This window comes from Lissotriton helveticus, chromosome 11, assembly GCF_964261635.1.
Source record: "Lissotriton helveticus chromosome 11, aLisHel1.1, whole genome shotgun sequence".
Classification (NCBI taxonomy): Eukaryota; Metazoa; Chordata; class Amphibia; order Caudata; family Salamandridae; genus Lissotriton; species Lissotriton helveticus.
This window is the reverse complement of record NC_136072.1, coordinates 1053155798-1053182990: the sequence shown is the minus strand read 5'-3', so window position 1 is coordinate 1053182990 and position 27193 is coordinate 1053155798. Positions and strand designations below refer to the sequence as shown.

General features: G+C 47.3%; 1 protein-coding gene across 4 annotated transcripts in view; it reads right to left on the bottom strand.

Moving 5' to 3' along the window:
* Positions 1 to 27193, bottom strand: part of MLXIP (MLX interacting protein) — a 1607115-nt gene that overhangs the window by 74443 nt on the left and 1505479 nt on the right. For 3 of the 4 annotated variants that reach the window (XR_013602573.1, XM_078667550.1, XM_078667552.1), the window contains one exon: positions 10827 to 10956. The exons of the other annotated variant lie outside the window; for it this stretch is intronic. Coding sequence is in view for 2 of the 3 variants with exons in the window: in XM_078667550.1 (XP_078523676.1) it covers positions 10827 to 10956 (130 nt within the window). In the remaining variant the exon portion in view is untranslated. The remainder of the gene's footprint in view (positions 1 to 10826; positions 10957 to 27193) is intronic. 4 annotated transcript variants of the gene reach the window in all.

Sequence of the window (27193 nt, the reverse complement as noted above, 5' to 3'; positions counted from 1 at the left end):
TGTACCCGTAGAAGTGCAGGTAATTGCTGGAAAAGCAGGACCGGTGTTTTTGAATAGCCACAAATGTAACTCAGTTACCCTGTTTCCATTGCATGGGCTTGAGCTCGGTGTTGGCATTACCGAGAAGGCTCGTCTACTCCTCTTAGTGTCATGTTCAGAGGTATAGGTTGCACGTACATTATGCGACTTTTTGCCTGAGTAATCCGATCACAAACTTTTTGAATGTAGAAATTACACAAGAGCGCCAACTATCTTTGTGAATTATTCCCCCAAAGTGCACGCTCCTTGGATATGGCGACAAACTCATCTCTTGCCTTTGCACCAGGCAAGATGGATGCATTTTCAAAGCACCGCCCATTGAAACTCGCTTCTCACTAAAGGAGCCATGTATTTGTGCCCCTGGTGTTAGCAGACCTGAAAGCGCTATTCACCCACGGCAGGATACAAATGCGCATCTCAATGCATCCATTCATGCTGCCACTTGGACAGAATAGGGACATTCTGAAACAGGTTTTAATCTAGAAAATTAACTGAAAATCTTCTGTGGAATACAGTGGAAAAAACTCTGGATGTGCAAGATGCATGACTGACCCGCATGTCTCCTTCAATCAAGCAAATCATTCTGAGGTGCGTGCTAGACTGGCCTCTATCATTTTTCCCCAACATTTTTTACAGCATTTATCTGTCCAGGCAGGAGGACTGTGCAGTGACCCCGACTAGTGGTATGGGATATTTATTAAAGACTAGCTGGCCGTGTGGCACTAGTATGCAAGAAGGCTCAAGTCAACTGATCCGGATCTCCTAGCTATTGGCATTGTAAATCACAATGCCTTTTCTTCATGTTTAAAAAAAAATGCATTGTCCTTTGCAATGTCAATAGCTCAAACTCGCATGAATGCGAGACCTATTGCATTGCAAATGCTTGTTCTCTTCTTCAGTTCCTACCACGTGTGAGCATCGTTTTGGCAGACAGAAGAATCAAAATCTATATATAACTTACATATATGTTCTACCAATTTCATTGTTAGTACGCCGTTCCTTCTAAAGGTAGATCTATTGTTTCTATTGTTTCATTGTTAGTACGCCGTTCCTTCTAAAGGTAGATCTATTGTTTAGTGTACTGATGTAAAGCCAGAACTTATCTTGATGATTGTGGGATAGAAGGGAATATAATGTATCCATTCCTATTCCACATATTTTGGCTTTGACTCTCATAGAAGTTGCAATGGCTTTCCTTTTATTGCTCAACTGCTGAAAAGCACTCCGATTTGTATTATCCTTACTGTATCTTTTGGCGATAGTTTGGGCCATCATATCACTGAAGACGAATTCAGGGAAGCGATTAATGCACTACCTAACAATAAGGCTCCGGGAATTGATGGGTTGCTGGGTGAATTTTACTAGGAATTTAAAGACCTACTGATTCCGCACCTCGCTCAGATGTATGAAGAAGCCTATGAGGAAGGACTTCTTCTACCGACACTGCGAGAGGCGCTCCTCATAGCTCTCCCCAAGCCCGGTAAAGATCCCCAAAAATGTGAGTCGTATAGACCCTTGTCACTTATAAACATAGATGTCAAAATACTGGCAAAAATAATAGCGACTAGAATACAACCACTATTGAGCTCACTGGTCCTCCCAGACCAAGCGGGCTTTATACCCACCAGATCCACGTCGCAAAACATACGCACTATATTCGCCCTATACCACAGCCTTAATCCAGATCTACCCGCTGCAGCTGCACTACTAGACGCGGCAAAAGCGTTTGACTCAGTGGAGTGGGACTTCATGATTGCGGTCCTGACTCAAATGGGATTTCCACCCCCATTTATGAGATGGATAGCACTACTATATAATGAGCCCAGAGCCAGAGTGCCTATAAATGGTATGACATCACCACCTTTTGAGATAAGTAGAGGAACACGTCAGGGGTGCCCTCTATCTCCTCTCTTATTTGCGCTCATTCTAGAGCCCCTAGCGTGTAAGATCAGACAACGACACCCTGAAGCTGCGCTACAATTCATCCTCCGCCCCGTAGGCATCTCACTATAAGCTGACGACATGGTATTATACACTAGGTATCCGGAGGTAAACCTAAGCCCGCTGATCAGGGAGTACATTAAATTTGAGAAATACTCAGGGCTAAGTATCAATTGGGACAAATCAGTGGTGATACCATTGACTAGCGAGACACCGAAACCCAGTTTAGATTACCCACTGCAATGGACGACGGACCCGGTAAAATACCTGGGGGTCTGGATACATCGAGACCCTGAGGTCGTAATTAAAGAAAACTATGGAGTGGCCTTGACCAAATTAGATGAGCAAATTGAGAAATGGATTAAGCTGCCGCTCTCGCTGGCGGACAGAATTGCCCCACAGAAAATGGTCATCTTGCCCCGTTTCTTATACCTTTTCTGGAACGTCCCGATATGGCTCACACAAGCTTTCTTTACTAGACTCCGAACATCGCTACAGCGTCTCACATGGGCTGGGAAACAGCCGAGAGTCACTTGGAAGACACTCACAAGACCGTATAACCAGGGTGGATTTGCGGCCCCCGACTTGCAGTTATATTTCTATTGCGCTCAGGCACAATATGCACATTATTGGACACAACCACACTCTCATATACCGCATATAGCGGTAGAAACAGATAGCGTCCGACCGAAACACGTGATGCACTACATATTAGACCCCATTAGTTGCTACCCGAATGATTCTATACACGCGGTGAAGTGCACATCTAGGGCCTGGCAAACATTGGCGTCGAGAGCGCAGAAGCTCCTCCCATTTGCTCCGGCGATACCGCTGGTACACCATCCTAACATTTCGGTGACGCAGGAAACAAAGATGAGAGCGGTGCTGGAGACCATGGGATTTACAACAATGGGCACAGTATTCCTGAACAATACTTTCATATCATATAATAGCCCTTCCCTCTGCGCACACCAAACTCCACTGAAAATGTTTGCTTATTTACGGTTACGTGCAACGCTCAAGGACCTCTATAAGACGTTCCCGGCTACGCCCGAAACATTGCGCTCCCTGCAGGTGCTGCTGACTGCCCCCACACGGCAGAATATAGTCACACGCTTATACACAATTTCTCAGAACGAACAGAACCTGGGACCAGATAGATCGCTTAAGAGATGGGAGGAACTTCTCGGGGAGGCCATGTCGGAAGATGAATGGGGCTACAGCTGCGCTCAATTACATTTACTTACCTCAAACTGCAATTTGAAAATCATTCACTTTAAATTCCTGCACCAAGTGTATTACACACAGGTTAGGCTACACAGATACGGCCTACGAGCAGACGATAAATGTCAACGCTGCTCCGCCCCAGGGGCTGATTTCCTACACATGGCGTGGGCTTGCCCTGGACTGTACACTTACTGGCAAGAAGTAACAACCGCTCTTACTGACATGTTGCGTGAACAGATACCGAACACACCCATAGTCTGCCTGCTCGGTATATATAAACTCAAAGTGGTCAAAAGACGAAAGCTGCTAGCAGTGACAGTACTGCTCGCAAAGCGGAGGATAGCCATTAAGTGGGGCAGCAAGCGCCCACCAAGATTCAAGGACTGGATAACTGATTTACTCTATTGTAAAGAAACACTTAGCACATATGCAGAAGATATACCTAGAGCCTCCAGACCCAAAGACTTTTGGCAACCAATGGTTGACTACTTACAGCAATCTGAACAAGACCCATAGTTGATATGTGGACTATGATGCACTGTTGGGGAGGAGGTCCGTTGGTGTGGGGGGCACTACTGGAACGATATCATAGCAATGACGAGGGAAATTGTTATTAGGAGGGTCCAGGAGCGGAAACAATGTATGCATGTCTGATTATACCTGTACTCATATCACACATGATGACTGCTCAGAGCCAAAAGTAGCTGTCTATCTTTGCATTGATTATTTGCACTGTCTATGGTAGAAAATGTAGACCAGAGTTTATGAATGTATACATGACTTGTTACAATGAGGTTTATATCATTGCCCTGTAAAGCTGTCCGGTGAAAAATAAAAACAAAACAAAAAATAAAAATCTTTTGGCGATAGCATTCAGGACAGATTTGCTTAAACGTAATTCAGTTGTATACCAAGGAACATTCGTAGATTCAAGTTTCTTAGTGATTGATAGGTGATGGTTTCTTTGGCCCTCCAAGATGCGAAACGAAAAGTCAGTGATTAGGTCCTAGTTGGGTTGCAGGTTCCCAGGGTTGACCAGCATTATTCGGTCGCGTTATATAAAGCTGTGCCTTGCTTGATATTGGTAACAAATAATCTGTACCTTTGTTTTTTGCACAGCTTTATATAGCACAACCGCTCCTCTAAAGCTCAAGGGCTTTTTGCTGCAGAATATATATATATATATATATATATATATATATATATATATATATATATATATATATATATATATCTGCAATACCTTGCAGCGCTCCACCATTGCAGTGAATAACAAGGCATGGACCATCTTTTTTGCAGTATACCGTTTATTGCCCAACAAACAGCTCAGTCATGACGCGTTTCGGCCGTCACATGACGATACATTATTCTCAGCCCATTTTAAAGTGCTAGTGCATCACATGTCAAAAATAGACATAGAAAAAATACTAACAGTATGAATACCCTTGCTAGATTTGAATAACACTGTCACAGTTTCTATCTGTATGAATACAGTAAATAATTTGCACAAAAGACAGTTGATAATTCACTACAATCAAGATAAGCTCATATTACGGACAGTAGCAACCCACTGTTCCCGTTGCTCTTATATTATCTACATATATAATCTATATCCCGTAGCATAATATCTTATACTAAATCTATATGACATGTGTTTAAAAAGAGATACCTAAAAAACAAACGTGCTCACCATAACGTGTCTAAATTATATAATCATACTAAAGAAAAAATTTCTCTGACCCTTCTGTGCAGCTATCCATGATTACGGGGCGTTCCTGCCTCGAAACGCGTCGGAACAGGCTAAACAAAAGAAGATGTGCAGGAGGCAAGTTACAGCGAGGCAATCAAGGCTGGCAAGCTGGAGGCATCGTTGTGTGCTCCTCTAATGCTCAAGGGCTTTTTGCTGCAGAACATTACTTACACGGCTGCCCTGGCCGTGAGAGGAAGCACCAGTTTCAAGGAAACCGATGGAAACGGCTTCTGAAAGGAACCTCTCTTCTCTGGATGGCACGATCTCTCAAGGGTGATTACACTTGCATACCTGGACCCCTTCACCTACTTAAGGTCATAACAATGCGCTACATGTCACAGAAGGTCAGAACCTACTCAAGGTGAACACTGAACAGAGTTGTAAGGACTCAATTTACCAGAATTCCAGCGTCCTGAATGTGCCATGCCCACTGTGGGTGGATACATTCCACTGAATAAATTGTGAAAAACAACACGGTTTCTCTGACCCTTCTGTGCAGCTATCCATGAATACGGGGCGTTCCTGTCTCGAAACGCGTCGGAACAGGCTAAACAAAAGAAGATGTGCAGGAGGCAAGTTACAGCGAGGCAATCAAGGCTGGCAAGCTGGAGGCATCGTTGTGTGCTCCTCTAAAGCTCAAGGGCTTTTTGCTGCAGAATATATATATATATATATATATATATATATAAATAAATACCAAAGAAAAGTGCGAAGTCCAACTCGATGGCACACTAATATCTAATGTGTGCAAAGGCAGTACATCAGTCCTTAAGCGTTTCAGCTGTTTAGTATGGCCTTGATCACAGGTGAAGATTATCAAAATTTAAACAAGTCACACGCCTTATATTGCGGTGACCACGTGACACCGTAGTGAATACTACTAATACCATAATGCACCTGGAATGATGGTACAAACTGTGGCAAATATAACATGTTCAATAACGTTTTAAACCAACAATTCGAAATATGGTAATTTGCCAAATACACAAACTGAGATGCATCTCCAATCCCGCTGAAATAGCGCCTTGTATCCCAGTCTGTTTAGTCAAGTGCATTAAATGTTCAAATGGGGAAAAAAGTCACGTACGATACACAATGCAATTGACATGTATATGGTTTGACTCCTCGAATGTGCTGCCCAGTTCGTATCACTTTGATCACACATGAAGCAAGTGTACCAGAGTCGACAGGAGGAGACATCACTCCCTGTGTACACCCTTTCACGCCCATGGGCTAAATACCAGGATAATCCATTTCGTAGCACATTGACAAGTGGGACATTCTCCCCAATTAAAGTCCAACTGCTATCTCCAACTGAAGGGAACTATCCTGGTATTTAGCCCTTCATTATGATCTGTATGTACTAAAGTAACTGCACATAAATATGCTCATCATGTTGATACTCCCCATATATGGCGGCAGCTGCGCAGCGGGCGCGCCGCTGGCGCTCCTAAGGCAAGCTTGTCTGCGCCCGTCTGCGCCTGGACCGCGCCCAGCACCAGAACCCCTGCCCCCCCTGCAGCAGCCACGAGGACCGCCGCAGCTACGACGCCAACACCCTCGTCGCTCTCAACCTAGGAAGGATCCACACCTGCTGCAAGGCCGCCCCGCAGCGCACCCACGGTTCCGTCACCTACCTGAACTGCAGCTTCTCCTGCCTCGTAAGCGCCGAGACGCCCGCCACGACAGAACACAACCAGCTTAGATGCATCCTGATCAACACCCGCTCCGCACACAAACACGCCGTCGAACTCTGAGACCTACTCGACACCGCATCACCAGACGTCGCCTTCCTGACCAAGACCTGGACGAACGAAGCCTCCTCAATAACTGAAAATAACCTCTTGTCAAATCCAATAGATTTACGTCAGGCAATTGCTCTGTTATAATCCATTATGTGTACAGCACAAACACAATAGGGACATTAGTTATATCTTTCAAATGATTTGAATTTATTCTGTACAAAAATATTTTTTCATCTTTTTAGTATAAAAAGGTTATCGCGATACTTCGGACACAGACGGCTGCAAATTTCAGCATTTCCTTACTTCGAGACACGATAATTGGCATACTACGACCTAGAAAAACGGGCTGACACACATTTGAAGGAAACTAACAGAGAAATTGACCTACTCGTGTCTCTAACACATATAATAATGGACACATGACAATATTTCCTCCCTTCTCGCTGAGAAGTTATGTGAAACTTAGACGCCTGATTTACCCTAACAAGATCTTATAGACACAGCCTTCAGCCCTCTATTATATTTACTTAAGGACGTCCCTGCCATCGTTTGTAATAGGACATCTCATGATCCCGCATTAAGATTTACTTCCTGATTTCTCTACCATGAACCCAACATATATTTAGACTCCCCAGTTTTCTCTGTGGATATTGTTATTCTTTCTTCGGCCCTGATGAAGGTGATATAAATATCGAGTCACCGAAACGTACGTAGGCCACTTCTGCACATCTGAGAGACACATCCCAAGAAAAACAACTAAAAGAAAGTCTCAGACAGCTAAGAGGATGAAATAATGTCCCTTATATGAATATGGTTATTCCGTTCAGACCAGATCAGATGTGCCTCTCTTCTGTTTTTTCTCTTTCCTTTGAAAAAGTGTTACGTGTGAGTCAGTGTGTGTGAATAGTCTGACTGATAAGGTAGTGTGGATGAGAGTATGATTTGTGATTACAATTTTACTATGTTCTGTTGTGTTTGTGGGGATCTCTAACTTTTGACATTTATAGAAAAATATTGTGATACTTGAAAATAAACATGTATACTGAAAAATGAAAAATGAACTGTTCTTTATTATGTATCAAAAAAAGAGTCAAAAAAAGTTTTTTTATACTAAAAAGATGAAAAAATATTTTTGTACAAAATAAATTCACATCATTTGAAAGATATAACTAATGTCCCTATTGTATTTGTGCTGTACACATAATGGATTATAACAGAGCAATTGCCTGGCGTAAATCTATTGGGTTTGACAAGAGGTTATTTTCAGTTATAGTTTTCCTTGTTTCTTCCCCCTCCTCTTGAACCCTAAAGTAACCAGGGGGTGCCTTAGCTTCACAGCGAACGAAGCCTCCTCGCCAGACATCGCCATAGCCATCCCAGACGGGTACACGATCACCCGCAGAGACCGCACCAACAGGGCCGGAGGAGGAATCGCCATCGTCCACAAAAACACCATCAGGGTCTCAACAAACACCAACGATACCCTCAGCACCGCCGAACACATGCACTTCCAGATCCACACGGACCCCAAGACCACCCTAGGAGGCACCTTCGTATACAGGCCGCCAGGACCCCGGCCTCAATTCTGCGACTCCATCGCCGACCTCATCAGCACGCACGCGCTGACCTCCACCGACTACATCCTCCTCGGAGACCTGAACTATCACCTGGAGAACAACAACGACAACAACTCCTCCACCCTGATCGACAACCTCCCCAACCTCAGACTGAAACAGCTCGTCAGGACGCCGACCCACATCGCCGGTCACACGCTAGATGCCATCTTCTCCTCAAGCCCCCAAGTCACCTTCAGCCATGCCTCTGAACTCACCTGGACAGACCACCACTGCATCCACTTCTCCTTCCGAAAACCCCTCACACACCACCGCACCCTACAGACTCCCCGCCGCTGCTGGGGCAAAGTTACTGAAGAACAACTACAGACAAGCCTCGCACTCAACCCTCCGACCAACCCCACCAACCCCGATGATGGTGCACTCACCCTCGAACGCTGGATGAACGACTGCTCCAACACCGTAGCCCCGCTGAAAAAACCCACCACGAGAGACACCAGCAAAAGAGTCAGCTGGTTCACCCCAGAACTCCTCGACTCAAAGCGCACCTGCCAGAAATTGGAGAACATATGGCACAGCGACAAGACGCCGGACAGCCGTGCTGCCCACAAACACGCCATCCACAACCACCACCACCTCATCAGGACCGCCAAAAGGACCTCCTTCACAGACCGCCTTGACAACAACGCACACAACAGCAAGGAGCTCTTCACCATCGTGAAGGAACTCTCCAACCCCAGCTCCAGCACCAACGACATCCCACCATCGCAAGCCCTGTGCGACTCCCTCGCCACCTTCTTTCACCGGAAAATCACCGACATCCATGACAGTTTCAAACCCCGGACGACCCCTGCAGACCTCGCCGCACCGGACCCACCGCCCACGACACTCTGACAACCTGGGCCAACGTGAGCATCAAGGACACAATCAAGACCATGGGCACAATCCACTCCGGATCCCCGTGCGACCCTCTCCCACACCACATCTTCAACAAAGCCAGCAATTCCATCGCACCCCACCTGCACAAAATCATCAACCTCTCCTTCGAGACTGCCACCTTCCCTGAGAACTGGAAGCACACAGAGATCAACGCCCTACTGAAGAAACCCAAGGCGGATCCGTGCGACCTCAAGAACTTCCGACCCATCTCCCTGCTTCCGTTCCCAGCAAAGGTCATCGAGAAGATAGTTAACACCCAGCTCACCCATCACCTCGAAGACAACAACATCCTGGACCCCTCCCAATCAGGATTCCGCAGCAACCACAGCACCGAGACCGCCCTCATCGCCACCACAGATGACATCAGGATCCTTCTAAACAACGGAGAGACGGTGGCCCTCATCCTCCTGGATTTCTCCGCCCCCTTCGACACCGTCTGCCACCGCACACTACGCACACGATTCCAAGACGCAGGCATCCGGGAGAAGGCCTTGGACTGAACGACCTCCTTCCTCTCCGGCAGAACTCAGAGAGTCAGCCTCCCCCCGTTCCGGTCCGAGGCGTCCGAAATCATCTGCGGCGTCCCACAAGGATCTTCTCTCAGCTGTTCAACATCTACATGGCACCACTAGCATGCATCGCCCGACAGCACGACCTCAACATAATCTCCTACGCCGACGACACACACCTGATCCTCTCCCTCACCAAGGACCCTCTCACCGCCAAATCCAACCTCCACCAGGAAATGAAGGCAGTCGCTGACTGGATGAAGGAAAGCCGAGTTAAGCTGAACTCAGACAAGACGGAGATCCTCATCCTCTAGTCCAACCCCTCAGCATGGGACGACTCATGGTGGCCCGCATCACTGGGGACCCCCGGCCCCCACCGACCACGCACGCAACCTGGGAGTCATCCTCGACTCAAAATTCACCATGACCAAACAAGTCAACGCAGTCTCCGCCACCTGCTTCAACACCCTCCGCATGCTCTGCAAGATCTACAGATGGATCCCGACAAACACGAGGAAAACAGTCACCCAGGCCCTAGTCTGCAGCAGACTCGACTACGGTAACACCCTCTACGCCGGAGCCTCGTCCAAACTCATCAACAGACTGCAGAGAATCCAGAACGCTTCTGCACGCCTGATCCTCGATGTCCCGTGCCGCGACCACATCACCCCCCCACCTGAGGAACCTGCACTGGCTCCCGTCCACAGGAGAATCTCCTTCAAACTCCTGATCCACGCACACAAGTCACTCCACAAGACCGGACCAGCCTATCTCAACAGTCGACTCTCCTTCTACGTACCCAACAGGAAACTCCGCTCTGATGACCACGGTCCCGCGCAACTGCAGAACCACTTCCGGAGGCAGGTCCTTCTCCCATCGCGCCGCCAAGACCTGGAACACCCTCCCCCTCTACCTACGACAAGCCGAAGACCTGCTGACTTTCAGGAGACAACTCAAGACCTGGCTCTTCGACCAGTAGCAGCAGCACCCCCCCCCCCCCAGCGACTTGAAACCCTTACCGATAAGTAGCACGCTTTACAAATTAAATGATTGATTGATTGATATACTCAAATAAAACGTTATAAAATGTAATATTACTTACTTGGACGCAAAATTAGAAGAGAGCAGTGCTGATCCAGCCAAGACAGTGTAGTCTGATACAGTTCATTTAAACTTGCTGTAGACACCATTCCATTGAAGGATTCAAACAATGGCTTGATGATAATACTAAACTGCACAATGTGTAATTAAGGAAAAAAGTTCGTCAGTAGATAACATCGAAACTGAATTGCTCCTAAGAATAAATAAACTTCTGAATGCTTCACTTTCATTTAACTAAATATATCTAAACGTTCATGAGAAAACACGAAGTAAAGATAAGCACAACTGGGCACATGACATACAAATGGGGGAAATCGGTGATATAGCACGATATATACAATTCGGAATGAATCCTACTACATTATATCATATTTTGTGTGTTCAAATGTGGGTCTTTTTCATTCCACTGACAATGTTTTTAAGGAGAGAGTAAAATAAATCAATCAACAAGCACAAATATGTATATATATATACACTGGGGCAGAATTGGAACCAAGACTCTACACTTTGAACATTATACCTAAGTTAAAAGCCCACTTGGGCATGATTTGTTCTGGACTGTAAAATATACAACCGGCATTTAAGTATCATTTGACATTTATACGCTAAATTCGGTAAATGTGACACATGATGTGAAATAATTGCCTGCACATGCAGTAATATTTTATTATGCTAATATGCATGTTGTTCATGGTGGATCATGAGATGTGATTACTTTGAAAATACCGTGAAATTTGATTCACTGAAACATTGTAGCCAAACTATAGTGTGTCTTCTATGTCTATGTGCACGTGATGCATGACGTAATGCATCTCTTTGTTTACTTTAAAAGAATGGCGAACTGATGTGTACTCCACCCGTGACCAAGAGGTAGGCGTACCTCGAAAACGCGTTGGGGCTGTTTACTTTTTCCGCCAAATAAATCTTTAGCACTGAAAACTTACTTGGGCCTCGACTCTGGTATCTTTCACAAGAACTACACCAGTTTGTTGACATATATATATATATTCAGCTCAGCCTCAGAAATGATATATTCCAAAGAACCGCACTCGTGGAACCAAACAACTTAGCAGTGCTCACGCCAAAGTTTAATCACAGTTCGTTAACAGACGCGTTTCAGCATTACGCCTTCCTCAGTGTCAACTACAATGTGAGGACCCGTGGGACAGGGAGCGCCATATATATATATATATATATATATATATATATATATATATATATATATAATATATATATATTTATACACACACACACACACACACATCCCCTGCCATACACTGCTCATGACCTCACACTGTTTTTCCAGTGAGATTCTCAGTTTTTTGACCTCACACTGTTTTTTCAGTGAGATTCTCAGTTTTTTGGTATGGAAACAAGTTACTTACCTTCGGTAATGCTTTTTCTGGTGGATACAGTATCTGCCTGTGGATTCCTCACCTTATGAATATCCCCTTCGCCACCATTCAGCGGAAATTTTTCCTAGCTCTCCACGCCGACCAGGTCGTCAGAATGCCATGGCTCCGCACGCGGCTCCGTATGACGTCACTGGAGTCATAAGAGGACCACGTCGGCATGATGACGTCAGTTCCACCCATTTTCTCCGTGCCACCGAGGCAAACGGGCGGACCGACCATAGAGACAATGCATACATAGTATACAGTATTCACACAAATACACACAGTGTAAAGTGAAATAGGAAAGCAAAGAAAGCAAACATTTCCTATAAGCCCACATAAAGGCAAATAGAGGTAACACAAAATTACAATATGAAATAACCATATTTACCAATACCTCTTTTTAAAGGTATAAGAGGGTGGACAACGGGGAGGTGGGTGGGTCAGTAAGGAATCCACAGGCAGATACTGTATCCACCAGAAAAAGCGTTACCGAAGGTAAGTAACTTGTTCTTCTGATGGATACATCTGCTTGTGGATTCCTCACCTTATGAATAGAATGCCACAGCAGCCCTACTCCCGGAGGAGGGTGTCCACCCTTCTATACCAAAAAGTCTTGCAAAACATAGCATACAAAATGGCCGTCCCTTATCACCTCGGAATCTAAGCAGTAATGCTTCGCGAAAGTGTGGAGGGAGGCCCAAGTTGCGGCCTTACAGATGTCCAACACAGGAACACCCCTGGACAAGGCAGAAGTAGATGATTTAGCCCTGTAGCCCTGGTGGAATGATCTCTAATGCCTTCAGGAGGCTCCTTACCAGCCAGAGTGTAGCAGATCTTGATGCACAGGATGATCCATCTGGATAAAGTGCGCTTGTGCACAGCCTTGCCCTTCATGCGTCCAGCATAGCCCGCAAAGAGCTGATCATCCTGACGGAAGTCCTTTGTTCTATCCAAATAGAAACTAATCGCCCTCTTAGGATCCAAGCGATGAAGCCTCTCCTCCTCCTTGGAAGGGTAAGGGGGAGGAAAGAAAGTCGGAAGGGTAATGGACTGCCCTAGATGGAAGGGAGTTACCACCTTAGGCAGAAAAGCAGCCCTGGTCCTGAGGACCATCCTTTCAGCATGTATGGACAGAAACGGAGGCTTTGAACTCAAAGACTGAAGCTCACTCACCCTCCTAGCCCAAGTGATAGCAACAAGAAAGACAGTTTTGAATGTCAGTAGTCTCAAAGGACAACTATGCATAGGTTCAAACGAGGAACCCATTAAAAAAGTTAACACTAGATTCAAATCCCACTGGTGCATAATAAAAGGAGTGGGCGGAAACATGTTTGTAAGCCCCTTAATGAACCTTAAAACTATTAGAGACTTAAAAAGAGACTGCTGATCAGGCAAACAAAGAAATGCAGATAAAGCTGACAAATATCCTTTAACAGTGGCCACAGCACAACCCTGCTGGGCCAAATGAAGCGAAAAACAAAGAACATCAGAAATATGAGCTTTTAAGGGATCAATAGACTTCTCTACACACCATTTAACCCCTTCCCTGCGCCGCAAATTCTGCCGTGGCGCGGGGGAGGGGGGGCTAGGGGGTGGGCGTGGCGCTTCGGTGCTCAATACGGCTCCACTCCGTCATGAATCACGGGTGGCGTGTGCTCATGACGGCGTGGTGCCGTCATGACCCCGCCCGCTCATTAATTCGCCCGCACAGGCGGGGAATTAGTGCTGCGTGGGCGGAGCGGCAGCGGCATGACGGCAGCTGTAGGAGTAGATAGACTTGGTGGAGTGTCGCCTGGCCGATAATATAACTTCCACCACGTCAGGTGGGAGAGAGAAAGAATTCAGGTTGCCCCGTTCAATCTCCAGGCATGAAGGTGCAGGCTCAGGAGGTGAGGGTGTAGAACCTGCCCCTCCGACTGCGAGAGTAGGTCTACCCTGAGAGGGAGATGGAGTGGAGGGTGCGACGAAAGGTGAAGAAGGTCTGTGTACCACACCCTTCTTGGCCAATCCGGGGTGATCAATATAACTTGGGCCCGGTCTTGGCGAATCTTCCTCAGAACCCAAGGAATCAAGGGTATGGGAGGAAACGGGTAAAGGAGTTGTGAGCTTCAACTCAACTGAAACGCGTCCCCCAATGCTCCCTGCCTCGGAAACTGGAGACTGCAGAATGATGGGCAGTGCGTGTTCTCGAGAGTAGCAAACGGGTCCACCCGAGGAGTTCCCCACGCCTGCAAGATGTGTTGAACTACCTCCGTGTGAAGCCTCCACTTGTGATCGGCTGAGAACTGCCGACAGAGACTATCCACGCGTACGTTCAACACTCCGGCCAGATGATTTGCCATCAAACAAATCCGATGGTCCTGAGCCCAGGACCAGAGCCGCAACACCTCTCTGCAGAGATGGTACGACCCTACACCTCCGTACTTGTTGACGTACCACATCGCAGCAGTGTTGTCTGTCAGGACTTGAACCGACTGACCGCGAAGGGAAGGGAGAAAGTGTAGGAAGGTGGAATCTTACTGCATGGTTACCCCCACTTGATGGTTTTTGACTTAGTGTGCCTGGGATCCTGCTATCCAGGGTCCCAGCCTATCTGTTTCCCTCTCTAAATTGGTTACCTGTACATTAGGTACACTCCAGATTGGTTACTGGGTTACCCTTGTGATTCCCTAGTATATGGTACCTTAGGTACCAAGGGCATAGGTACCCCAGAGGCCTACCAGGGGCTGAAGCATGTATTATGCCATCCCTGGGAAGCCTTCCAACATGGCACCACAGGTCTGCTACTGCAGCCTGGGTAAGGTGGTACTTGTACCCCTTACTTAGATATAGTATACCTATATCTACCTTTCTATCTATATATACATATATATATGTATTTGGTCTTGGGGTCGAGGGGGACCTGATACAATAAAAGAAGCCTTATACCGTCAACCTGAAGTCCGTGCCTTTTTCAATTGGATTTTCCTGTTGAAGTTGGATGTTCTGCTCATATCAATTTAGCGTCAGTGGTCTGGGAGCTTTCCATGGAACACCGGTCGTTTGTGGCTCTCCCCAGTGATCGAAATCTTTGGTTGGAGTACGTTGGTGCTAGAGGGTGAGCACCCACTTTGGTTATCAGGAAGAGGTACGAGGATGGCAGCAGTGGGAGATAGAGATCCCGTAGCGGGGCGGTTTTTTCGACTGCCAGAGCGGTTTCAACATTTCCCGGCAAGAAATGCCTCGCCCAGGAGTCTGATGCCCAGTGGTGATCGGGCACTGCTGACGCATGAGCGTAGCCCCTGTGCAGCTTTCGGAAGCCCTTCCTTATAGCTGTTCTATGATACAGCCATACCATATACTCTTAAGTGCATTATAACCTCGCTGTAAATGCTAACTTTGGAATGGCTTTATCAAAACATGTTGTGTTTGGTGTCAAACGCTTTGGAATTCTACCCCCCAACCCCGCCAGTTCTGGCGGTGGGGGTAGAATTCCACCCTTCTAGATGGAGAAGACATGTACACACTTAGTTACCCGGTAAATGTTTAAAAGAGCCTCAGAATCACAAAATAGATGCTGCTGCCACAGACACAAGTCTGACCTCCTGCTGTTGGATGAAACTCCGGCAGGGGAGGCCTGGACAATAGGTTTCCTGTCCAGGGAGGTGCCAGCACATCCCCAGACAGGCTTTAGTGTATTGGGGCAGGGAGGGTTGCATTCAGTGAATGCTTTTCAGACACTGCCTGGGGCACACAAGGTGTCCCATGCATTTTCCAGTTCAAACCGGTTGCTGGGGCACTCAGCCTCAGCTCTGGCGCGGAACTGGACAAAGGAGAAGGGGTGTAACCACCCCCTCCCCAGGTCCTCCCTTAGGTGGGACCTTAGAGTTAGTCCAACCCCTAAACTTAAGTATAGGAACCCAGTCCCTAGGACTTTAGATTACCCTGGACGAAACTCTGAAACAGAAATCTTGGACCTTCGACATTCCATATCGATTGGAAGATGGAAGAAATATCCCTTGGGGTCAAGGAGTGACTCCCCTGTTCAAACAGGCACCAAAGAAGCATCTTTCCAGTCTGCATTCTCAAGACTCCCGATGGATCCCGAAGAATCTGCGTTCAGACATCTCCGAGGCTGACACGAGTCCCCAGGGAAGCTGAGACCTGTGGCTATCATGAGAGATGTGGGACCGGATCTCCTGGACATCCTGCACATTTGCTAGAGCATCGACTTCCAGAGCTTTCCCGAAGTTGTGCATTGGGCTACTTGCAGTCCAAGCCCTGAGCACCTTTTGCATCGAAGATTGTGGGCCTACCCTCCACGAGTGTTCCGTGGGCCCGCTTTCAGCATTTCAGCTCGAGGTGCCTTTGCGATCCCTAGTCCGTCGACTGGTGGGTCCCCATGAAGGACAATCCTTTGTTTCTTGGGCTTTCCTGGTTGCTCCAGACGTGCCCTGACTCCCCTCCAAAGGGTGAGTCCCTCAGACCTTGCTGGTCTGCACCGAAGCCAATCTTGTGTGGGTTGCTGTTGCCAAGGCATGTTGGGTCCAATCCGGATACCGACATCCGACGTGGAACAGCTCGAATCCAGCTCCTGGTTGTCGTCGACACCTCCTGGACCTCGTGGCTGAGGAGTCAAGCTTCACCTACTTCACTTGAAAGCACCCGACATCGGCTGGCATCTTCTTGTCAACATCCTGGTCACTGGCTAGTGACCCAGACTCTGTCCCCTCTGCTTTCAGGTTCTTCAGATCTCCAATCCACCCTTGGATCCATCCAGACACTGTTCTCCTGGACGCCTGCAGCACTTCTTTGCAGCTGTCCATTGGAATCGACAACGAAACCCGACACGAAAAGACACCTATGCACCCGGCTTCCCTGGGTGAGGTAACACAAGTACTTCTGTGCTCCTGTGGGTCTTGACTCTCGAAGTGTCCAGTACTGAAAGGGTTTTACCGTAGTCCACTCCTAAGTGTCCTTAAACTGTAACTTTAATGTTCGCCATATAAGGCAATGGTGATTCGCGGCTGTGTTTAGACACTGCACGCGTCACCCGTGGGTCTCCTGAGTCCCTATCTTGGGTGGTCCTGGTTGCCCCAGCGCTTCTACAGGCCCTTGGTCTAACTTCTATCCCTCACGTGGTTCTTATACCACTTTCTTAGTATATGATTTGTGTGGCCCCTAGGGCAAAACGTATACTGTGCTAATTTACTGTGTGCCATTTAAGTTCTTGTATTGTACTTTTGCCTCTAGTCTCATAAAGAGACTAGACGGGTTGTGTTTAGAATAAATACATATATTTTATATATATATCTGGTGTGGTGCTCTTTCATTTGATCATTCAAGAGATTATAGACTGGTAAAAGAAGCGGCTTTACATTCCTTCAAGACTTAGCCTGAAGGCTGCTCTCCACAGCTACCACTAGGATAGCTTTCTATAAAGGTTGTCTTAAACCTACCAACAATAAGGATTGTTTGGACTAGTGCAAGGTGCCCACTAGAATAGTGGACATCATATGCCAGGCCAACTTCTCACAGAAAGGCCTTGAGCCAAACGTATCGCCTGCAATTCCAGAAGATTGATATGAAGCAATCTCTCCTCTGGAGACCAAAACCCCTTGATCTTCAGATCCCCCAGATGAGCACCGCAACCTAGGGTAGAGGCATCCGATATCACTGTGGCCACCGATGGAGGAAGGTGGAAGGGCTTTCCTTGAGACAGATTGCCCTCCACGCTCCACGAAGACAGATGCGGTGCAGCTTCTCTAGAGATCCTGATTGACTCCCTGAGATCTCCGTTGCGCTGATACCACTGCCTGCGGAGGCACCACTGAAGCGCCCTCATGTGCCAGTGTGCATGGTTGACCAACAGAATGCAGGAAGTGAACAGACCAAGCAGCCAAAGGACCTTCAGCACCGGAACAACCGCTCCACTGTAAAACAAGGGAATAATTTCTTGAATGTCGAGAATCCTTTGCGGACATGGGAAAGCTCGACACACAGTGGTAACCAGTACTGCCCCGATGAACAGATTGCGCTGTGAGGGCACTAGGTGGGCTTGGGTACATTTATTGAAAAACCCAATCTGTACAACAGCTGTGTTCAGATTCAGATAAGCTTTATTCGATTTTAGTTTAAAAATCATAAAAGCATCAACAATACATAAATAAAGACTGTAAACATTTCTTTTTCATAGGCACAATAAAAAATCATTACAGGATTATTAAAACAAGATTAAATAAATATAACGAATCAGCTAATCAATATGTAGGGGTTTTGTTATCAATAGAACAACGATAAAACAATATACTTATCAGTTGCAGCCTACCCTATCAGTTTAACTCAAACTTATGGGTGGCCACTTAATAGTGGAGTCTTCAAAAATAAATTTTTTGGTCAAAAGTTCAATAACCATTAAAGGCTAAAAAGTTGGTTCTATGTAATATGTGGGGAGCTCGGGTAGAAATCGTACAGATCCCAAATACGAATGGTGCCTTGTCTTTCTTTGGGGGGGCAAAATCGTAAAAAGGGGGCAACATTCCTGTTTTTGAATTTGATCAGTACCAGGTCCCCAGCGATGTATTTGGGCAGCGTCCCTAACCATCCCACCCTCCTGACACTCAAGATACCACCATCTAACTCAGGTGGCAAGGGTCTATTGTTTTGTAGCCAGAAAATGGCCTTATTTAGCAGGTCCTGCTGGGATTCGCGTGTTCCCTGGGTGAGGGCAGGGACCCCAGAGAGGACAGACACATACGGGGCGGCCTCAGGGGGCAGGTTGATACGTGGCATTCTTACCAAAGCGGATCTAGCCACTGTATGAGTTTTTGATGCAGGTTTTAAGATTACTTTGGGGCCTGTTGGAGTAGGTGTACAGGGAGGCTGTATTTGAGTGACACCGTTACCAGATTTATACTTTTCCGGGGCGATGGGAGGGTTAGGGCAGACGGATGTGGCCATTATATTAGATGAAAGAGGATACTTTCTGATTACTGTCTCAATGTTAATCAGCCTTTCCCCTAAATCGTTGATTTTTGTGACCAAGGGAGAGATGACAGCTAACAGCAGTTGTTCAATTTGAGCCAATAAAGTCAATTTGGGAGACAAAAGAGGGTCCTCTAATTTGTCCGCGGCTGGGTCCTCCATAAATGCTGTTGGGTTAGCGGGAGATAATATTGCGCTGGTGCACAGATTTTGTGTGCTTGTATTGTTCCCATTGTCGATTTCACTGTCGTGCTTCCCTCTTTTGTTGGAACCCAGGGGCGCAGCATTTACTTGGTTGTAGTCTTTATTTGCGGAAGGAGCAAGGACCCGTGGGGAGCCATTAGACTTATCACAAAACATGCCCATAGTAGGGGAGTTTATAGCATCAGGGACGTACTTTGTGCCACACAGGGCGTTGAGCTCTTCCCAAATAGACATAGTGTTTATGATAATAAATACGCCAGAAAGGTCAATAAAATTGCAGCACAATACCTCCTTCTGTGATGAGATCAAGTGGGGTGGCCCGTCCCGTCCTCCTTGTGCCTCTGAGGGCCACAGAGGGCCCGCCCTTTGCCCGGGCTTAGCCCCGGGCGCCGACCCGCGCGCGATCCCGCGACGCGGGGGCTCGCGCTGACCTTAAGCGCACCTCCGGGGGCGGGACAGGATGCACGCCTTCCTAGGCGCAAGCGGTGCTGGGGGATGTAGTCCCCGGTCTGCCGCCTCGCAGGCAGCAGAGAAGTGGAGAGCCTGATGGGTGTTGGGTGTTGCAGCAATGCAGCGCTGGGGCTGTGGTGGGGCTGTGGTAGACGGAGAGCCCAAACGAAGACCTCCCAGGTCAGTGTCAGCCACAGCTGTGTTGTTACCTGCAGATAATGACGCACCATCTCTGGCGACTCTGCCTTCAGAAGCCAGTCGTCCAGGTAAGGGAAAACCGGAATCCCCGACCTCCAGAGATGGACAGCCACCACTGCCATCACCTTGGTGAAGACTCGAGGTGCAGTAGTAAGACCAAACAGAAGGACCGGAAACTGGTAGTGTTGCGACCCAACCGTAAATCGGAGATACTTCCTGAGCGACTTCAGGATTGGGATGTGAAAATACGCATCCTGCAAGTCGAGGGACACTATCCAGTCCTCTTGTTGCAGCGCCTGAAGAACCTGCGCTAGGGTGAGCATCTTGAATCTCTCCTGCTTGAGAAACAGATAAAACATTCTGAGGTCCAGGATAGGACGTAGCCTGCCATCCTTCTTGGGAATCAGGAAATACCGGGAGTAGCATCCCTGACCCCTTTCCTGCTCCGGAACCACCTCTATTGCACCTTTTCGTAACAGGGCAAGAACCTCCTTCTGAAGGAGAAGTAAATGATCCTCCATGCAAAACCCTTGGCAAGGAGAGAAAGGAGGAGGGAATTCCCTGAAGGGAAGGGCATACCCATTTCTTACCAGATCTAAAACCCAAAGGTCCAAAGTGATCAATTTCAAATCCTGTAGAAAATGGGTAAGCCGGCCTCCCACGGGACCTACAAGATCCAGGATGACGGATCTAGGGCTGCTTTCCTGCATTACCAGGAGGGGTTGGAGAGGTAGAGCAGGAGGAGGAGGAAGGTTGATGCCCGGCTCCACCAAGGCGACCTCTGCCTTTACCCCTAAAGGACTTGTACAAGGAGTTTTGTTGTTGCTGCTGAGGCTGCCTGAAACCTCGAAAAGAAAACTTCCCGAAGCCTCAGTAATGTTTATAACCATAACCTCTCGCCTGAGACTGTAGACCTAAAGATGTTGCCGTGGCTTTACTGTCCTTAAATCTTTGCAGGACAGAATCCGCCTTTTCTCCAAAAAGTCTAGACCCATCAAAAGGCAGATCAACAAGTGCAGCCTGAATATCAGAAGAAAACCCAGAAGACCTCAACCACGCATGTCTTCTTGTTGCAATGGATGAACCCATCACCCTGGCAACAGAATCCACCGTGAGCAGGCCAGACTTGTACTGTTTATTAGACTGGGACATACGCTGTGGGACCGCCGAGGGTGGAGGGGTGCAATGTTGGAAATGGGGACTACTGTAATACACGGCTGACACTGCCGGCGAGAACTGAGGACTCCAACAGGTAGGAGCTATCGAACCAATGCAGCGCTGTCGTAACAATCTTCGGGGGGAGGGATCATAATGGTCGCCGGGGACTCGCCCTCACAAGTTATGCAAGTTACGAGGAAGAGTAAGCGCTCTGCTCAGTTGGGGAGGTGGACGGTTTCAGATCCACCGGGCAGGGAGGCAGGGTGGGGGTACAGGGGTACAGTATCACACTGTTTATTTGGTTAGGTTTAAATGTTAAAGTTTCACAATCTCTCCTAAGGATGTTGATTATACTGAACGGGCCGGTGATGTCCAAACACGCACGATGTCGAATAACAGTAAGGGTCATGGCTATGCATGTTTCGCCCCTGATATTGATTCTGGAGGGAATCACATTCGAACGACTCACACCACACCACACACACAATGGTAGAAAGCGACACACAGGACACTGACTCCCAGGCACAGCGAATGATCACCCCCTCACTACATGTAATCTCCTGGAACGTAAATGGGCTGGGTCACAAGATTAACAGGGGCCTAGTCCTGCAATACCTGAAGAGGAAAGCCCCCACAGTAGTACTAATACAAGAAACGCACCTGACTGGTATGGCCTGCAAAGCACTAAACCGCTGGGGGTTTAAAATGGCCGCACATGCTGAGTTCACCACCGGATCCCGTGGGGTGGGTATCCTCATACATAAAAGCTCACCGCTGGTAATTCAAAAAACTTGGAAAGATGACCAGGGACGGTTCGCAGCGATAACTTGCCAATGGGAGGGACGCGTATACAATATGATCAGTGCATATATTCCTACGACACTTCACCAGGCAGCCTTCCATAACCTTGGGAACCTGTTACTTGACTTACCAGAGGGAGAACTAATCATAGGGGGAAATCTTAACACAGTGGTCGACGCAACACTAGACCGTAAGCCACCCCGAGGAGACGCCAGATCCAATCAGACCCTTAGGGAATTCATAGATGCCATGGGACTGACGGACATGTGGAGGCTTAAGCACCCAACCGAATACCAATACACCTTTCACTCGGGAGCTCACAACAGTCTATCCAGGATAGACTACATATTGACATTAACGATGGCTCCAGAGCAGGTCACGGTAATTGAACATTTACCACGGGGGATCTCAGACCACTCCCCGATACAATTTACCTACACTATGCAGCTCCCCCGGAAACAGAGAATCTACCCACTGTACCCTGGCTACCTAAAGAACCGCAAGATTGCCAAGACATTAGTGACCACTACAGAACAGTATTTTGCCGAGAATACATCGACAGTGGACTCCCTGTCCATTCTCTGGGAGGCATATAAATCCATAATTAGGGGACAGGCCATCTCTACCATTACCCAACATAAGCGTGAACGCAGGCAGGCCCTCGACTCCCTTGAAGCAGCAGCACAGCAGGCAGAAACGGCACATGCCATGACTCCCAACGCTACCACAGCACGAACCATGACACTAACAGCTCAAGAATACCGGGCTTATGTGGAGGACATGGCGAAGTCTCGGCACACAGACACGCTACACAGGATATACGAGCTAGGGGATCAGACGGGGAAAATGCTCGCGTGGCTGGAAAGGAAGGAAAGGGCGGACAGATGGATCGCACAACTAACACTAGGAGATGGTACACACACAACAGATCCCTATCTAATAGTGGAGGAACTGGCAACCCATTATGAAAGGGTATACACACCACAAGTAACAGCGACGGTAGGGGAATGCATAGGATTCTTACAGGATATACCACTGACTACTCTCCCCTTTAGATTTGGTTAATCGCTCAAAACTTTGGATTATTTTGCGTGATTTGGGTTTGGACACTACTTTGGTTAATTTTTTGCATGATCTCCACCAGAATTTGTTTGCCTCTGTCAGGGTAACAAGGGAAGGTAGGTGTACTGAGAAATTTAGATCATGGAGAGGGGTCAGACAAGGTTGTATCCTGGCCCCTCTCCTATTTACACTCTACATTAATTCCCTGGGTAAATCCCTGAATCTTGCTACCTTGGACGTGCCGCGTATGGGAGGGTCACCTATACCGGTCCTCCTATACGCCGACGATCCTGTCCTCATAGCTCGTACAGGTACGGGCCTACAAAGGCTGCTAGATCACTTTGGATCCTTTATGGAAGCCTTGGATTTAAAGATCAATACTGTAAAATCTCATGTCATGGTAACTGGTTCACGCAAGAAAAACATGAAGCTCAAAACCTTCACCTGTAATGAAACACCAATTTCTAGGGTACCTTTCTTTTGTTACTTAGGCGTCACTTTTGACGAAAGAGGAACCTGGGGTACACAGATGAAACTGAAAGAAAATGGAGTTACTAGATCTACCACAGCTCTCATGAATTTTTCTAAAAAACTTGGTTCGAGACCCATGGAGGCCATGATTCGTATTTATAAATCCAAATGTGTAGCAATCGCTTCTTACGGGGCAGACATTTGGGGCTATGTTTCATCCCCAGGTATCCAAATTGTTGAGAACAATTTTATACGAGCCTTGTTGTCACTTCCAAAATCATCCCCCACTTATTCAATCCATAGTGAAGTGGGCTTGGGCTACATCACTGATCTCCTAAAAATGTCCCCGCTGTTATGCTGGGTTAAAACTTGGACAAACGAGGAGATCACGTTGAATCATCGTATACTTACAGACTGTATGGCCCTGGATAAAGCGGACAGTATACCCTGGTTGGCGTATGTTAGAGCGGCATGCGCGAGGCTAGGGCGCCCGGATATGTATTCTTCACCCCAGGGCCTCATGAAAGAGGATGTAGGGTGGGTCAAGTCGCATTTCCGAAATGTGTTGGAGGTAGAGAGAGAAGAGGTCGAACTCAGTAAACCTTTGGTGAGGTCAATATACCGACTTTCAACCTCTGTAGCTATGGAACCGTATTTGAAATTTGTAACCAAACCATACCATCGTTTCCTTTTATTAAGGTTTAGGTTTAATCTTATTCATCTTGTGCTTGGAGCCTATACAAAGTGGGGGATCCCAGAAAACACCCCACCCTGTACCTGTGACAGCTTTTCTACACAGGACACGCTTCATCTAGTGATGTTGTGTGATCACTATTTGGTGGCCCGTAAAAAATTCCTGTTTCCAATCTTGAAAGAACTAAATTTTGTCCAGGTGAGGCCTGCACTTTTACACCTGCAAATGCTTAATTCTGTGCAGGTTACATACGGTGTAGCTAGTTTTTTGGTCGCTGCAGCCCGTTTAAATAAAACAAAATGTTCCCAGTCAAATAACCTTCAAAATTGATATTTTGTCAACCAAGTCCTGGGGAAATGTGCCAAGTATATTGGGAATTGTCGCCTTATGTGATACTAGGGCATTTAGTATCTATCTTCTGCATCTAATCTTTTTACATATCGTTTTTTTAAACTGTTTCTTTTAAATGGGATCTGCAATCAGGTGTATATTTGTTTAATTGTAATTTTATTCTTGCATGTGTATGGTTTTTTGTATTGCTTTTATGGTTTTAATCAACCGAAATAAAGATATTTGACTGACTGACTGACTGACTACTCTCCCCCTAGAGGACATGCATACACTTGAGGTGGACTTGACACCAGATGAGGTTAGGAAAGCGATAGCGGCACTACATACGAGAAAGGCATTGGGACCTAATGGCTTACCGGTGGAGCTTTATAAAAGGGTATCAAATAGGATCACTCCCCACTTACTTAATATGTACACTGACTGTTTAGCACAAGGCATACTCCCTAAAGATCAACGGTTGGCCACTATTGTGGCGATCCATAAGCCAGGCAAACCCCCGGACCAATCCTCATCCTATCGGCCGATATCCCTAATGACTGCTGAAGCAAAGATATTAGCGAAGGCTCTGGCGCTCCGACTACAGCCGCACCTTGCGACATTGGTCCACCACGACTAATTGGGCTTTATGCCTGGACGGAACACCTCCCTCAACCTGCGACGCCTCAACGGTGTACTGGCCCGTGCTCCGGTGCTGCGGGAGGATGCAGCCATCCTCTCCTTAGATACCACAATGGCGTTTGACTGGGTGGAGTGGCCGTTCCTCTTCGCAGTACTTCGCAGGCTGGGTTTTGGCCCCAAATTTTGCGGATGGGTCAAATTATTATACACGGTGCCACTGGCACACGTAGTAGCAAATGGGCATATCTCAAGAGAAATCCCATTGGGACGAGGAACGCGGCAGGGATGCCCGCTGTCCCCGCTCCTTTTTGCGTTAATATTAGAACCCATGGCAGTGTGGATACGCACGACGCCGTTACTCCGAGGAATAACATGGGACGCAGACTGGGAGGATTGGATCTCCCTTTATGCGGACGACTTACTAATATATCGAACGTCCCCGACAGAGTCCTTAACGGCCCTGCTAGACATCCTCACGACATATGGTAAAATGTCCAGATACACCATAAATTGGACAAAATCCTTGCTGTATTTGCTACACGGCCTAGTGCCCACGCTCCCCCCGGACTGTCCCCTACAAATAGTGACTAGAGGGTTTAAATACTTAGGAATCTATATTACCCCGCAAGCTAATGTGTTTATGGAAGAAAATCTGCCTGCGCTTCCTAGGTTCCTATATGCACTCCAGAATACCCCCTTCCCGGTCCCAACTTCCTACTTCAAGGCCATTGAAGCTGAAATTACCTCCTTGCTGTGGGATGGGAAACCAGCAGGCATAGCCCAATCTAAATTGATACGTAGCTGGTATGACGGGGGGATAGCCTTACCTAGTGTTCGATTATATTACTGGGCAGCACACCTGGCAATCATTAATCAATGGCTCCACACACCACAAGACGAACCGGCCTACAGATTAGACCGGAATGTGCTACAGACGGAACGTGCGATGAAGGCCCTTTATACGAACAAACGACGAAATGCACTGACAGGCCCCACGGCCCACACGATCAAAATTTGGCACACTGCACAGAGGGCACTGGGTTGGGAAGGAGTACTAACACTGGCCACTCCACTATGGGAAACACGCAGCCTAGGGACACTGGCAAACACTAAGGGATTCAGGCAATGGGACCTAATAGATATTACAAAAAATTGGCTATCTATGGGTGAAGGGGGAGGTTATTACATTTGCAGCCCTTAAAGGAAAATATGGCCTAGCAGACACACAGGCCTATCGCTATGCCCAAATCAGATATGCCCTTCAAAGTACCATCCCCCCAGGCACCACACTAGTGGAATCATCGCCTCTTGAAGACAGATTCCTTACAGACCACATGGACAAAAAAGCCATATCACAAACATACCGTAAATTAATTAATAATCTCCCAGACCCGATGGTTGTCTTGCGTAGCAAATGGGAAGTAGAGTTGGGAGATATAGAGGACTCGGATTGGATGGACGCGCTGGCGTCAGCCAGGGTGGCAGCGATCCCATCTCGCTTAAAACTAGTGCAACTGAAAGTGCTGCATCGTATATACTACCCCCGCACCACGATACACAAGCTTGGACACGCGGCCGATTCGCTCTGCCTTAGAGGATGCGGTCAGATAGGAACATACTCCCATATAATATGGGACTGTCCAAAAATAAAACTCTACTGGGAATACGTCCTAAATGGAATTTCGGAGGCGACTGGGGTGGAGGTCCAGCGAGATCCTAGGTGTTGCCTATTAAATATGTGGCCACCAACGGACCTGAATCTGGGGCTGCAAACTTGGGCGACGCTTGGACTAGCGACGGCAAAAAGGAATATAGCTAGAAACTGGGGTTCCGGGGGAGGTACCCACACAAACACAATGGGAGAATGATATGGACGCAGCTATGGTATCTGAAAAAGCAGTCTACGCACACCGCGGATGCCCCAAAAAATGGTCCAGAATATGGGGGAAATGGAACGAATCAAGAGGGAACATTTGTGAACCACCATGCACATCATTTATC